The 14,853-nt window shown below is 38.9% G+C and overlaps 1 protein-coding gene across 2 annotated transcripts in view; it reads right to left on the bottom strand.

The window, feature by feature from the left end:
• jakmip2 (janus kinase and microtubule interacting protein 2) overlaps positions 1–14,853 on the bottom strand; it is a 100,284-nt gene that overhangs the window by 22,500 nt on the left and 62,931 nt on the right. For both annotated transcript variants that reach the window (XM_034311173.2, XM_026941104.3), the window contains exons 13-19: positions 13,490–13,552; positions 8,384–8,482; positions 1,569–1,667; positions 1,422–1,475; positions 1,266–1,331; positions 1,038–1,106; positions 701–778 (exon numbers count right to left, since the gene is read on the bottom strand). In XM_034311173.2, the coding sequence (XP_034167064.1) occupies positions 701–778; positions 1,038–1,106; positions 1,266–1,331; positions 1,422–1,475; positions 1,569–1,667; positions 8,384–8,482; positions 13,490–13,552 (528 nt within the window). The remainder of the gene's footprint in view (positions 1–700; positions 779–1,037; positions 1,107–1,265; positions 1,332–1,421; positions 1,476–1,568; positions 1,668–8,383; positions 8,483–13,489; positions 13,553–14,853) is intronic.

The raw sequence follows: 14,853 nt of genomic DNA, 5'->3' as shown, positions 1-14,853 counted from the left end.
CTAGGGTGTTGCTAGGCGGCTGTTATGGGGTCCCAGGTGGTTGCTGTGCTGTTTCTAGGAGGTGACTACTTATTACCATTACAATTACTATTATTATTATTATTATTATTATTCCCCAAAATGAGATGGGCAGCCCAAACCATAAGTCTTAGAAACACTAAACTTTGTCACACGGTGCAGAATTCCGACCCCTAAAGGGACAAGCATCGCCCTGATGGTGGCATTTTGTATATTTTGTCCTATATCTCAAGACTTCACCCACTTATCTGCCATGATGAATTTTTTTTGCTAATGTATAATTTGCAAAGACATGAAAGACATGTTAAGGACCAGGTTCTGAGGATGTCTGTAAAGGCTGGGGCTTGGTCTTTGAAAGGGGGTTGAGTTAGGTTCAATTAGCTGTTTCTCAAAAACCAAAGGTCCTTTAGAACTAAAATTTGGTGTGCTGCATATTTCTGCTAATCTCTAACTGAATTTTTAATCATCACTTAATTACTTCAAAAACATGGCCACTTCAGCCAATAAGATTTCAGCAGGCACTTCACACAACTAGCACTGAGCTATCATCACAAAACTTGATAAGTATGTTAATCTGTGGTCTCTTTATTGTTCTTTATCTTCCCCACAGATTATGATTATTATCATGGTTGTTGTTGTTGTTGTTGTTATTATTATTATTACTATTACTATTATAACCTACCATATAAGCCTGATCAAGGGCCTGCTTTCTGTAGTCAAGCTCCTCCTCCAGATAGCCTTTTTGCTTGCAGAACATCTCCTATAAGATGACAGCATTTTCTAAACTATACCTTTAATGCACAACAAAATGGTTTTAAAAATTCAAAGTATAGAACACAACCTTCTCAAATGATTCACAAGTATGTCCATGATTAACTAAAATACCAACACATATTTCAGCATATAAGTACTGCAAACCCAAAGAATTATCTGAATCATAAGTTCTAATTTCAGGTATAAGAACAAAATATATGAGGCATTTATGATATTGACTCTAAGGAATATCAGGTTGACCATACCATCTCCAGCTCTAAGTCCATCATCTTCTGATGGAGTGCTGCCTCTGTGCCCTCAATCTGCTGGATCCACTAAGGAGTGCATACACACAGACAATAATCTCATTTTTAAACAATCTATCTAAATATGCTGAATAATTATGGTTTTAGTCTCCTAAAGATTGTGCTGTAGTTTGTATCACTTTATGAAGTATAAAGTTCAAACATAAAATAGTGATTGATTATATTAACCTTCTCAGCCAGAGACAGGACAGTACTTGCTTGGATAATGGCCACTTGTTCTTCATTCCTTAAATTCTGTTGAAAGTGTGGAAAGCAACTGGATTAGATATATTCCACATTCAGATACTATATCAAAGAAAAGCAAATATTAAAAGTCAAGCTCACCCCATTATCTCCTAGAATATCTAACAATTTGATGAGATCAGGTATACACACATCCTGTGGGGGAGAAATTAGAAGTACTTACAATGCCATGCATAATCAATCAAGTAATCCACATATCCCATATTATGGCCCCAATTGTTTGCTTACCTTTACTCCTTCCTTTATACAGTAGATCTGAAGGGCACTTACTCCCTCCGAGAAGGGGTGAATTGAAAGAGTGAAGGGTGGGGATCTCCTCTCTCTCTCCTATTAAATAAATTAAAAAAACAGTCAATCACACCAACCAAAACATTACTTTAATTAGGTGCTTTTTACTATTATACATGGACACTCAGAGCATAGGCTTATAATTGATAACACCTCTGAAAACAGTGACTGTGTTGCCCCAATAGATAGTTATCCCAATAGATAGAGCCTGCCATGTATTCCTTCTTTGTTCTGGTACAAAGAGGATGATTAATTAACATTTTCGCTCATAAAATTAGATCATTTCAAATGCGAAGCTAGCCCTCCCAGATGCAGTTATAAACAATGCTTTAATCTAAATGGCAGAGGAGGAGTTGTCACAATTATTTATAATAATACTCTAGGTGTTACACATAAATCTGGATATGAATTTAACTCATTTGAAGTACTTTTTACTAAAAAATAACAAACACAGCCAAAAAAATAAGTCTACTCTTTCGTTTCCACTAATTAGTATTTACAGGCTACCAGGGCTGTTTTCTGAATTTCTACAGGAATTTGCAGACTTTATCTCGATCACTATCTCATTTCATTTGTATGTGCCTTAGTCATAACTTCACCAATATACAATTACCTCAGCTACTGCATAGTGTTATTGAAAGTTTACTGCTCTAAATGAGTTTTTTTTTTAATGTAAAAACCTTATTTACATATTTCCTTCAGTGAGAGTGTTGCAAGGTGAAACCCACTGCTAACCAAGCAGAAATACATTGATACCCCTAGGCCTTTTAGGATTATGGTCTGTGGACTGATGAGTCAAAAGTTGAACCTATTGGAAGACATGGGTCCCAATAGATCAGGTGTAATGCTAACACAGCATTTGACAATCATCAGACCAAGAGTCAAACATGGTGATGGTAGTTTAATGGTGTAGAGATGCCTTGCTGCTTCAAGGCCTGGGCAACTTGTCATAACTTGACAAAATCCATCTACAGCAATGTCAAAGACATTATCCTCCAGTTATCGGAGGAGTTTGCTTGCAGTTGCTGCTGCTAAAGCTGGTACAACCAGTTATTATGTTTAGGGGGCAATTATGTTTTCACATGGTGTTGGTGTTGCATAATATTTTCCTTCAATAAATACAATGATCTCTTAAAAACAGTGTGTTCCCTCATGCTCTCCTTGTTTCCTCGTTTCTCCTTGAAACCATTTAGTGTGACAAATATGCAAAAATAGAGGAAATCAGGAGGGAGCAAATACTTTTTCATAGCACTTAACAAATTCTTTGCCAGGAGAAATCATCTTTGTAGATTATGATATTAAATGAAGTACACAGCATATATAGTACCTATATAGTGTGTATAAAGTGTGTATTTTGTGATTTTCTATGAAGTTTACACTTCACTCCCAAGTGAAAAAACAACCCTGATGAGTAAAATGAGGGCAGCACTTTGGCTGCCCTCAGTGTGGATTGAAACGCTTTTTAAAATGGAATTGAATGAGGTCTTTACACTACACGTTTGGTGTGAATTGGCCTTTAGTATTAATCAATTAGGGACATCCCAGAACATTTTATTTAGCTCTGTTTCCGTTTCCCCTGTTTACACAGTAGTCATGAAAAGTGTACATGCACATAGGCTACTAGGCTTGTTCTTTATAAAATGGTAGCTAGATCAAGTAGGGTTGCAGTGGAGTAGACTGGATTTTTTTTCACTTCAGAAAAGCCTTTGTACAGCTGTAAAGTAGGTTTCTGTTTTCAGTGCGATGAAATCACTCTTTGATAGTGATTGATCATCAGGATCAATATACTGGGTAAGAGCTATTATTTTCATTTACCTAGCATTGTAGATATTTTTTCTCACCTAGCCACCATTTGCTGTTGGTTGCTGCTGTGTGCTGCTAGCAACAAAGTTCTCATGCTGAGTTTTATGTTTTATAGGATTACCTGTATTGTAGGAAGATGCTGTAGTTTCTCCTGATATTTTCATGGAGCAAAGTTTGCCGTTTACTTGGCTTTTTTGCCATCATTAATCTTGAAATACGTCCCGATCTCTGTCATTCTGTGTTATCAGGATCAGTATGTGGTTATCAGTGGTGTCAGTCAAAACACTGACATTGAATTAATCCAAAGAGTGTTTTTTTTTTCCTATACATTGAAACTCTTGAAATTCATTCAATTCTCAAGCTACAACCACCTAAATTCACATGCTCAAACCTGGGTACACCAAATTACAGACATATTGCACTCATCCTTCTCTTTTATCTATCCTTCTTTCTTCCCCCATTCATTTTAATGGGGGAAAGCCAGAGTGGGTGATGTTATTGCTATTCTGGCTTTGAGAGTAAATTGTCTGAAACCACTGTTTCAACACAACATTTTCATCTAAAATACTTATACTTTCATCTAGAAAGTCCATTCAAGGTTTAAATTGTTAAGGTACTTCCTCTATCACAAACCTATAAATTACGTGGGATCTCCTGAGTCGTGCAACAGAAAAGCCTTCGCCCAGAGAACATGAGTTCGAATCCTGATGATCCATCAGTAGCAAAATTGACAGAAAGAGAGCAAAAGAGAGCAAAATTGACCATGCTCTCAGGACGCTGTGCAATCACAGTGACACTAGCCAATCATGGGTGCCTGTGAGCTCATGTATGTGGGAGTGGCCGGATAGCGCTTTCCTCCGAATGTGTGTTATGCCATTGATGTTGCAGAGGGGCAGCATAAAGAAAAGATGCAGTCACAAGATAGGGGAGAGGTGCCTGATGGGTGGGAATTGGCCATGACTAGATAGGGGAGAAAACTGGAGAAGAATAATTTTACAAAACCCTCTAAATATTTAATTGTTTCAAAATATATTTTTGAAGGTATGAGTATTTGTCACTTGGACAAGTCAATTCTCTCATTACCTCCCAGTCAAAATTTGGCACCATCAGCTTTTGGTTTTACTAAATTTTCATGTCTCTTTAAAAAGTCAAACATGGCATCAACCTCATGAGCAAAGCCTTCTGAACCGAACCATGTCATTAGCTAAGCAATTTCTTGAAGATTTTCAGAGTTTGAGCATTTGTTTGAGGCCAACAAACTCAGCTTGCTGTTCAAATTTTGTAACAGAAACTCATTAATAGTACACAAACAGACTGTTTGTCAGTTAAGAGTTACGGAATGTCACAAAGGGCCAGTCTCACACACACCACTCAGGTGTGTGGGCCTGCACTTTGACACAGACATCCATTTGAAGTCCATAAATTCAGCAGGTTTTCCTTCCTGTTAGTCCTGATGAGCATTTTTTCCCTCTCACAGGAAATATTATTATTATATAATGCTAATAATAAAGTTTGAACAAGAAATTGGTAGAATTGAGAGTGTAGAGGAGCATATGTGAATTTCATTTTTTCAACTCTATTATTGTAGCATTATTATTATGTAGCACTTGGGGAATCTAGCAATATCTTAGCAACCAACTGGAATGTCATAGTAACCACCTAGCAGCACTCTACCAACCAAGTGGGTTAGCCTAGCAACCACTTAGCAACCCCCTAGCAGCCAACTGTGTCTAGCAAAAGCCTGGCAACCAACTGGGTTAGCCTAGCAACCACTTAGCAACCCCCTAGCAGCCAACTGTGTCTAGCAAAACCCTGGCAACCAACTGGGTTAGCCGAGCAACCAGTTAGCAACACCCTAGCAACAAACTGGGTTAGCATAGCAACAACCTGCCAACCAACTTGAATACACTAACATTTTAATGTTTTAACGTAGTATGGTGGAGGGGTGTGGTCGAGCGTCAGCTGCGGACGGAGAGGAGTCAGGTTGAACGCGGCAGGTAAAGAGTGATGATTCTCAGCTGTGCCTTATTACCGCAGTCTACTTGTGTGTTTCTTTGTGCTTTCAGTGATTGCTGTACTTGAAGGAGAGAAAGCCACGAGCTAGTGACGGCTCCTTTTCTGTTGGTTTGTCTTTTTTGATTGCATTTTTGAAAGTTGAAAAAGCAAGGTGCAAATAAACACGACCCTGGAGCTCTGCTAAAAATTCTGCTTGCTTCCCGAGTCTTCCTCCGCACCCTTACACACTGGGTTCTATAGCCTTTAGCCTTTTAACCTTCACATGCTTAACTATTCACAGTAACCAAGTAGCAACACCCTAGCAACCAACTCGGTTATCATAACAGCCACCTAGAAACACTACCAACCATCTAGAATATCAGCATTTTGACATTTACAGTGAGTATAGAAAGAATCACATTTTGTTGCTTTGCAGCCTGAAATGAAGACGGACACAATTTTTGTTTTATCCAGCTGTATTTACTCAGTGCAACTTATAAAATCCAAGAGAAAGATATAACAGCAACAGGTCAGAAAAAAAAAATAATAAAAAAACAGAATCACCGAGTTGGATAAAGGATCACCCCCCTCCTAAAATGACTTATAAACTTAATCAGGTGTAGCTAAATGGCCGTCTCAATGGCACACCAAGCCATTTGACTTCTACCTGTGGTCAACTGTGGTCATTTTCATCAGCTCAGCATAAAAGAGCTATTCCTGGAGCATTTCGGTCCTTGGTAGTGAAACTGAAGCAAACAATCAACTTTGGGTGGCAAGGCACTGTCAAAAGATCTCCAGGATAAAGTTGTAGACAGGCACAAGTCAAGAGATGGATACAAAATAATTTCAAAGGCTTTATCAATCCCTAGAAGCACAGTGAAGTCTATTATTAAGAAGTGGAAGGTGTTTAGTACAACTGAGACCCTCCCTGGATCAGGACATCGCTCCAAACTGGATGGAAGAGCAAGGAGGCAACTGGTCAGAGAGGCTACCAAGAGGCCTACAGCCACTTTGAAACAGTTGCAGGAATTTATGACAAAGAGTGGTCATTGTGTGCATGTGACAACAATATCACAAATTCTCCACAAATATGGCTTATATAGCAGGGTTGCAAGAAAAAAGCCACTCCTCAAGAAAGGCCACATGCAGTCATGACTGAGCTTTACCAAAACGCACCTTGAAGATTCTGAGGCCACATGGAAAAGGGTGTTATGGTCAGATGAGACTAAAATCTAATTATTTGGCCTCAACACCAAAAGATATGTCTGGCGGAAAGCCAATACAGCTCACCATCCAAATAACACCATTCCTACAGTAAAGCAGGAGGTGGTAATGCCCTGTTGTGGCGGTGTTTCTCTGCAGCAGGGACTTCGTCAAATTCTTGAGGAAAACCTGTTGCCTTCTGCCAGAAAGTTGTCAATGGGAAGAAGGTTCACCTTCCAACATGACAATGACCCAAAGAACACAGCAAAATTGACCACGCAGTGGTTGAAGGAGAAAAAGGTGAATGTCCTTGCATGGCCTAGTCAGAGCCCAGACTTAAACCCCACTGAAAATCTGTGGAATGACTTGAAGACTGCAGTCTACCAACGGTCAACAAAAAGTTGGTAGAGATGTATCCCAAGTTGGTAGAGATGTATCCCAGCAGACTAAAGGCTGTAATTAAAGCAAAAGGTGGTTCATCAAAATATTGACACAAGGGGGTGATCCTTTATCCAACTCAGTGATTCTATTTTTTTTTTTTTTTTTACTTTTTTTCTGACCTGTTGCTGTTATATCTTTCACTTGGATGTTATAAGTTGCACTGAGTAAATACGGCTGGATAAAACAAAAATTGTGTCTGTCTTCATTTCAGGCTGGGTGATTCTTTTGTATACCCACTGTATACCCTTGAAACATGTTTCAGCATTTTTAAACATTTTACCCTTTACATATAAAGTTTTAGCATTTAACCTTTACATGCTTAGCTGTTCAATGACAACAAAACACTGTAATATCATTTTACTCCTTTAGCATGTTAAGTGGGCTCTTTCAAGCCAACATTAAAGTTCATTCACAAACTTTAGCCTTCTAGTTATGATTCTTGTTACTACTTTGTTTGTGTTTCATTCAGTAAATCACCTGCACTTGCTCCACCTCTGTTTCCCGGCGGGCAAATTATAATTCCGTGAATTTGATTGTTGTGAGCACAATTAACTTTCATCACACAATATAAATAAAAAATAAAATGTAAAATAACAGGATGTGCTAGAAAAAGTCCTGTGTTACAAGCTGTCTGCTTAATGAGTATGAAACCAACACGGTTAAAGTAAACCAAATTTGCAGTGATTAAATGGGATAATTACAACTAGGACTATTATTCTTCACATTTATATACCATTGTATCAGTCTTTTTTATTTTTTATTTTAAATTGTCTTTTGGTTTTATATCATATTACATTTAACAGCAAAGAAAACAGTCTTTGCTCTGCTTCTCCTTTCACATTTTCTAGCAAACAATTTTTTTCTGGCTTTTTTCCCTTGATTTTTTTCTGGCTTAAAGGCAAGTTCTTGTATTTAATTGTGGTGGTCTAGATGATATTGATTTAAAAAAAAAAAAAAAAAAAAAAGTCTCAGATACCTCTACTCAACCTCTACCTAAGAAAAATCTGGCAACTTCAGAGGTGTGAACTACATGCAGGTGATTTCAGTAATCTGAATGGGCTTACAAGAAAATGAACTTAAGCAGCTCCATAAGCCAGCACTGAATACAAGTAAATATTAATATAACTTTTGAACTTAAGTCACCATCTCTGAATATGGCCTTATGCGCTCAAGCATAAAAACCCTCTAGGTACGACCTTGCTGCCCACTCTAAGGTGACTTAAGGTGCTATAACAATAAAATCATAGAATCAGTCTTGGAGTCTTGTAAGCAGTAAAATTTCTTTAGGAATTGGAGGAGCAAATGGACACCACCTCTAGTTCAAGTATGCGAAACTCGAGCAGCTCGTTCTGGTCTTTAGAGTCCTGGAGCTCTTGCTGCAGTCGGGCATTTTCATTATCCATCTTTTCCATCTGGCAAAGAGCAACATTAAATGGTAGAGAACAGTGAACTAAAATATTTAAAACATCCTTGTAAGCTTCACTCTGATATGAGTTAACTTGAGCCAAAACATTATGACCTCCTGCCTAATATGCTTTTGGTCCTTCACATGATAACAAAACAGCTCAGACTCACCCGGGAATGGACTCTACAAGACCTCCGAAAGTGCCATGAGGTATCTTGCACCAAGATGTTAGCAGCTGATCCTTTAAGATGAACAATGGGCCTCATTCATGTGTGTAAATGTTTGTGCAAGCCAAACCAAACTGAAAAGTTTATGCCAGATATAAAGTTTCGTAAAGTCATTAGTTTCATAAACTGATTTTCTGTCTGAAACATGCTGGCTTAGTGGTCAGCACTGTTGCCTTGCACATCCAGGGCTGGGGGTTTGATTCTCGCCTCCGCCCTGTGTGTGTGGAGTTTCCATACTTTCCCTGTGCTTCAGAAACTGCTCCTGGGATTTTCACACACAACAGTCTCTTAAGTTTACACAGAATGGTGTGAAAAACAAAAAACATCCTGTGAGCAGAGGATCTGCAAGCTGAAACACCTTGCTGATCAGAGAGGATGACCAGACTGGTCTGAGCTGACAAGAAGTCTATAGTAACTCAAATAAGCATTCTTTACAACCAATCTGGCCATTTTCACCTGACTTCTCAAGGCGTTTCAACTGTCACCCACTCACACATTTTCTTCATTCTGTTGTTTGATGTGAACGCTACCCAAAGCTCTTGACCTGTATCTGCATGATTTTTGTACTGCACTGCTGCCACATGATTGGTCGATTACATACAGTCAGGTCCATAAATATTGGGACAGTGACACAGTTTTGGTAATTTTGCCTCTGTACACCACCACAATGGATTTGAAATGAAGCAATCAAGATGTGACTAAAGTGTAGACTTTCAGCTTTAATTCAATGGCTTCAAGAAAAATACTGCATTAGCCGTTTAGGATTTACAGCCATTTTTTACAGAGTTCCTCCATTTTCACAGGCTCAAAAGTAATGGGACAATTGACTGATAAGCAGTTTCATGGCCAGCTGTGGCCTGTTTCCTCCTTATATCATGATAAATTAAGGAGATAAAAGGTCTGGAGGTGATTCCAAGTGTTGAATTTGCATTTGGTAGCTGTTCATGGGAACTCTCAATATGCCGTCCAAAGAGGTGTTGATGCAAGTGAAGGAGGCCATCATCAGGCTGAAAAACCAAAACAGACATATCAGAGAGATAGCAGAAACTTTAGGAGGGCCAAATCAACAATTTGTTTCATTCTTAAAAAGAAGGAATGCACTGGCGAGCTCAGCAACACCAAAAGGCCTGGGAGACCACAGAAAACAACTAAAGTGGATGATTGCAGAATTCTTTTCTTATTGAAGAACAACCCCTTCACAACATCTAGCCAAGTCAGGAACACTCTGGAGGAGGTAGGCCTATCATTGTCAAAGTCTACAATCAAGAGCCACCTTCATAAATGTAAATACAGACGGTTTACCTCAAGATGCAAACCTCTGGTAACACTCAAGAACACAAAGGCCAGATTAGACTTTGCTAAAAAAACTCCAAAAAAAGCCTGACCAGTTCTGATGCAAGATTAACTTGTACCAGAATGATGGGAAGAGAAAAGTATGGAGAAGGAAAGGAAGGGCTCATGATCCAAAGCATACCACATCATCCGTCAAACATGTGGAGGCAGTGTTATGGCATGGGCATGTTTGGCTGCCAATGGAACTGGGTCACTGGGGTTTATTGATAATGTGACTGTTGATAGAAGTAGCAGGATAAATTCTGAAGTGTACAGAGCTATACTTTCTGCTCAGATTCAGTCAAATGCTGCAAAACTGATAGGACAGCACTTCACAGTACAGATGGATAACAACCCAAAACATACTGTGAAAGCAGCCCAAGAGCTTGGAAATTAAATGTTCTTAAATGGCCGAGTCAGTCACTTGACCTCAACCCAACTGAGCTGCTTTTCACTTACTGAAGACAAATCTGAAGGCAGAATGACCCACAAACAAGCAGCAACTGAAGATGGCTGCAGTAAAGACCTGGCAAATCATCTCAAGAGAGGAAACTCAGCATTTGGTGATGTCCATGGGGTCCAGACTTCAGGTAGTCATTGACTGCAAAGGATTTACCTCCAAGTAATAAAAATAATACTAATATTTATGATTATATTAGTTTGTCCCATTACTTTTGAGCCTGTGAAAATGGAGGAACTCTGTAAAAAATGGCTGTAATTCCTAAACGGTTAATGCAATATTTTTGTTAAACCCTTTGAATTAAAGCTGAAAGTCTACGCTTAAGTCACATCTTGACTGCTTCATTTCAAATCCACTGTGGTGGTGTACAATGGCAAAATTACCAAAACTGTGTCACTGTCCCAATATTTATGGACCTGACTGTATATATATATATATATATATATATATATATATACATATATATATATATATGTATGTATGTATGTATGTATACACACACACACACACACACACATACACCGATCAGCCATAACATTAAAATCACCTGCCTAATATTGTGTAGGTCCCACTTGTGCCACCAAAACAGCCCTGACCCATCGAGGCATGGACTCCACAAGACCTCTGAAGGTGTGCTGTTGTATCTGGCACCAGGATGATAGCAGCAGGTCCTTTAAATCCTATATGGTGCGAGATGTGGCCTCCATGGATCGGACTTGTTTGTAGTGTGGCAGGGCGTATTATTCTGCTGAAAGAGGCCAACGCCATTAGGGAATACCGTTGCCATGAAGAGGTGTACTTGGTCTGAAACAATGTTTAGGTAGGTGGTACATGTCAAAGTAACATCCACATGAATGCCAGGACCCAAGGTATCCCAGCAGATCATTGCCCAGAGCATCCCACTTCCTCTTCTGGCTTGCCTTCTTCCCATAGTGCATCCTGGTCCCATCTCTTTCCCAGGTAAGTGATGCACACGCACCTGGCTATCCAAATGATGCAAAAGAAAATGTGATTCATCAGACCAGACCACCTTCTTCCATTGCCATGGTCCAGTTCTGATGCTCATGTGCCCATTGTAGGTGCTTTCGGCAGTGGACAGGGGTCAGCAAGGGCACTCTGTCCGGTCTGTGGCTGCAATGCACCGTGTGTTCTGACACCTTTCTATCATAGCCAGCTCCTTTCTATCATAACCAACTTTTTCAGCAATTTATACTACAGTAGCTGTTCTATGGGATTGGCACAGACGGGCTAGCCTTTGCTCCCCATGTGCATCAACGAGTCTTGGGTGCCCATGACCCTGTCGCCGGTTCACCATTGTGAACCATGGTTCAAACATTTATGTTCATATTAAAATTCCAACTTGGATAGTAAAGGGACAAAAAGTGGAAAGGAATGGAATGGAAAGAGTTTTTTTTGTAATCTTGTATTGAACATATGAGCTGGAAAAGAACAATTTATAACAAATTACCATGTGTGCAAACAAGTGAGCACTACAGGCACTAAAAACGCTATAGAGAGAGTTTCACGGTGCCAGGAGCTTTGGACCACTTTGGTAGGTACTAACCACTGCATACTGGGAACACCCCACAAGACCTGCTGTTTTGGAGATGCTCTGACCCAGTCGTCTAGCCATCACAATTTGGCCCTTGTCAAAGTTGCTCAGAACCTTACAATTGCCCATATTTCCTGCGTCCAACACATCAAGTTCTAGAACTGACTGTTCACTTGCTGCCTAATTTATCTCACTGTATGTGCCATTGTAATGAGATAATCAATGTTATTCACGTCACCTGTCAGTGGTTTTAATGTTATGGCTGATCAGTGTATACACACACACACACACATACACACGTTATACGTGTATTTATATATATATATATATATATATATATATATATATATATATATATATATATATATATATATATACATATATAATATATATATATTTTATATATATGTATGTACATACATAGATAGAGTAGGAAACATAAAGCACCTTTTAGGCCTATATGAAACATTGGGTCTGTATTTAAAATAAATAAGCAATTTGAACTTGACAGTGTAATCTGTATATAAGAATGCAGTAATCACCACATATAATGTATAATGCATAAATTTATGCAAGTATAATGCATAAATTTACACACATTCAGGAGCAGGGGTAGGATACAAAGGTTTTTCCGAATTTATGGGATTTCAATGAATACCAAATTTCTTGTGTTAACACTCATATGAATAATTAACAAATAAATTCATTTGTATCCAGCTTGATAAGCAACACCCAATGTGTACAGTGTGGCAGGGTGCACTGTCCTGCTTAAAGAGGCCACTGCCATCGGGGAATACCATTGCCATGAAGGGAGGTACCTGGTCCACAACAATGTTTAGGTAGGTGTCATGTCAAATTGATGTCCATGTGATGCCGATGGGGTTACCACAGGCAATCTGACTGGTATGCGGTTACGCAGCCCCATCCACGCCTTGGTGCAATGCACTGTATGTTGTGACATTATAATTTTCTCTGCCACAGTCAGTTCAGACCAGAGGGGATAGCTTTTGCTACCCTCACTCATCGATGAGCCTTGGGTGCCCAACACCATTTTGCCGGTTTGTGGTTTTTCCCTCCCCAGACCACTGTCAGAAGGTTGTCACCACTGCTGACTGGGAACACCCCACAAGTCTTGCCGTTTCGGAGATATGCTGACCCAGTCATTTGGCGATAGCGATTTGGCCCCTGGCAAAGTCCCTCAGGTCTTCAATCCTGCCCATTTCTCCTGCATCCAACATGTCGATTAAGAGAACCAACAGTTCGCTTACCATCTAATATATGCCAGACCCTAATATGCGTCAATGTTATGAGATAATCAACATTATTTGGTCATAATGTTTTGACTCATCTGTGTATATAGAATACTAGCCAGCATTCAAATAAAACAATATAACTGGCCCTCTAGCACTTTGGGAACTTGCTAAAACAGTGTGCATGTCAAACCTTCTCCAGGAACTCTTGATTGCGCCTGAGGAACAGCTGTTTCTCCTCTACCCATCTGGAATCCTAAAACCAGTGAAAGCATGAATTAGGTGCTGTAACCATTTTGCCATGCTTCACAACCAAATGTTATTACAGATTCATGATAGTAAGTACAATTTCAGCACACATCAATGAGATTTGTTTGATAACATGATGTATATGTGGCCACAGGCCTACTTTAAACAGTTTATAGAACTGTAAATAATGTAATGTGGAAAAATGGTAAATGCACCATTGTGTAGATAGGGTTTATTGAAGGAGAAATGCATTTGGTTAAAAATGAATAAATGTGACTAAATTTCAAGTAAGTCTATATAATATTTGCATTTGGATATCCCCAATCCCCTTGTTAAACCAACTTTAATACTGATTTTGTCTATTAGATGAATTTCACACTTACAAAAATATACAGAATGCAAAATATTGGTGTGTATTATTTAATGGCTAAACCTTTTAGTATTTTATGATTAGATACATGCATTTTTCAGTACTGAGGTAATTTTCAAAACTCTTCACACAGTTCTCTTTACCAACATGTAGCTCATTACAGTAGTAAACCTCACATCAAAAATGTACTAAAAGACTAGTTACACACAGTTGAGGCCAAAAATATCCATACATATAGGCTAAATATACTCAAACAAACAGGATGCACTTTCCACTGCGTCCATCTCCATCTATCCGGTGCGCTTCACAAAAATGAACTGAAACTCAGCGTATAATTATCACAGAGACATGAGAAATATGTCTATAGAAACTTTGAAATGTCTAAATGAACCAATTCAAATCCAAAACAAATATTATTTGATTATGTAATGTTCATGAAACTAATGATATGTACAGTTTTTCTGTCTCAGCTTATTAGCGCTGATCTAGACACACCCACCTGCAGCGCGCGTTATTCATACGGTAATGACCTGGGCGAGTCATACAAACATGATAAACGCCCCCCAGCAATGTGATAAACATGGCATCAAACCTCATCAGATTCATTGACTTTTCATCGCTTTTGGATGATGGTACCCTACACACGTGAGGAAGCTCTCCAGATGGTCCTGGACAGTGAGGAAGAGTTCACCTTTTCCTCAGAAGAAGAGCACAACTCTGATAAGGACCAGTTGCATTTTGAAGAGTGAGTTGATCCAGCAGATCATAATTTGTGATGAGTAAGTCATTTATTCTTGCTTACTTTAGTTAATATGTTATTTTTAGACATGTACATATTTTACTAGTTGGGCTATTTCCCAACTATATTGCCAGATCGAAAAATCGGGCAGTATTTCGAGTGAAATATGTTGTAATGTATATGTATGGCACTACAAAAA

This window comes from Pangasianodon hypophthalmus, chromosome 15, assembly GCF_027358585.1.
Source record: "Pangasianodon hypophthalmus isolate fPanHyp1 chromosome 15, fPanHyp1.pri, whole genome shotgun sequence".
Lineage (NCBI taxonomy): Eukaryota > Metazoa > Chordata > Actinopteri > Siluriformes > Pangasiidae > Pangasianodon > Pangasianodon hypophthalmus.
The sequence above is the reverse complement of the archived record's forward strand: the minus strand, read 5'-3'. Positions and strand labels throughout refer to the sequence as shown.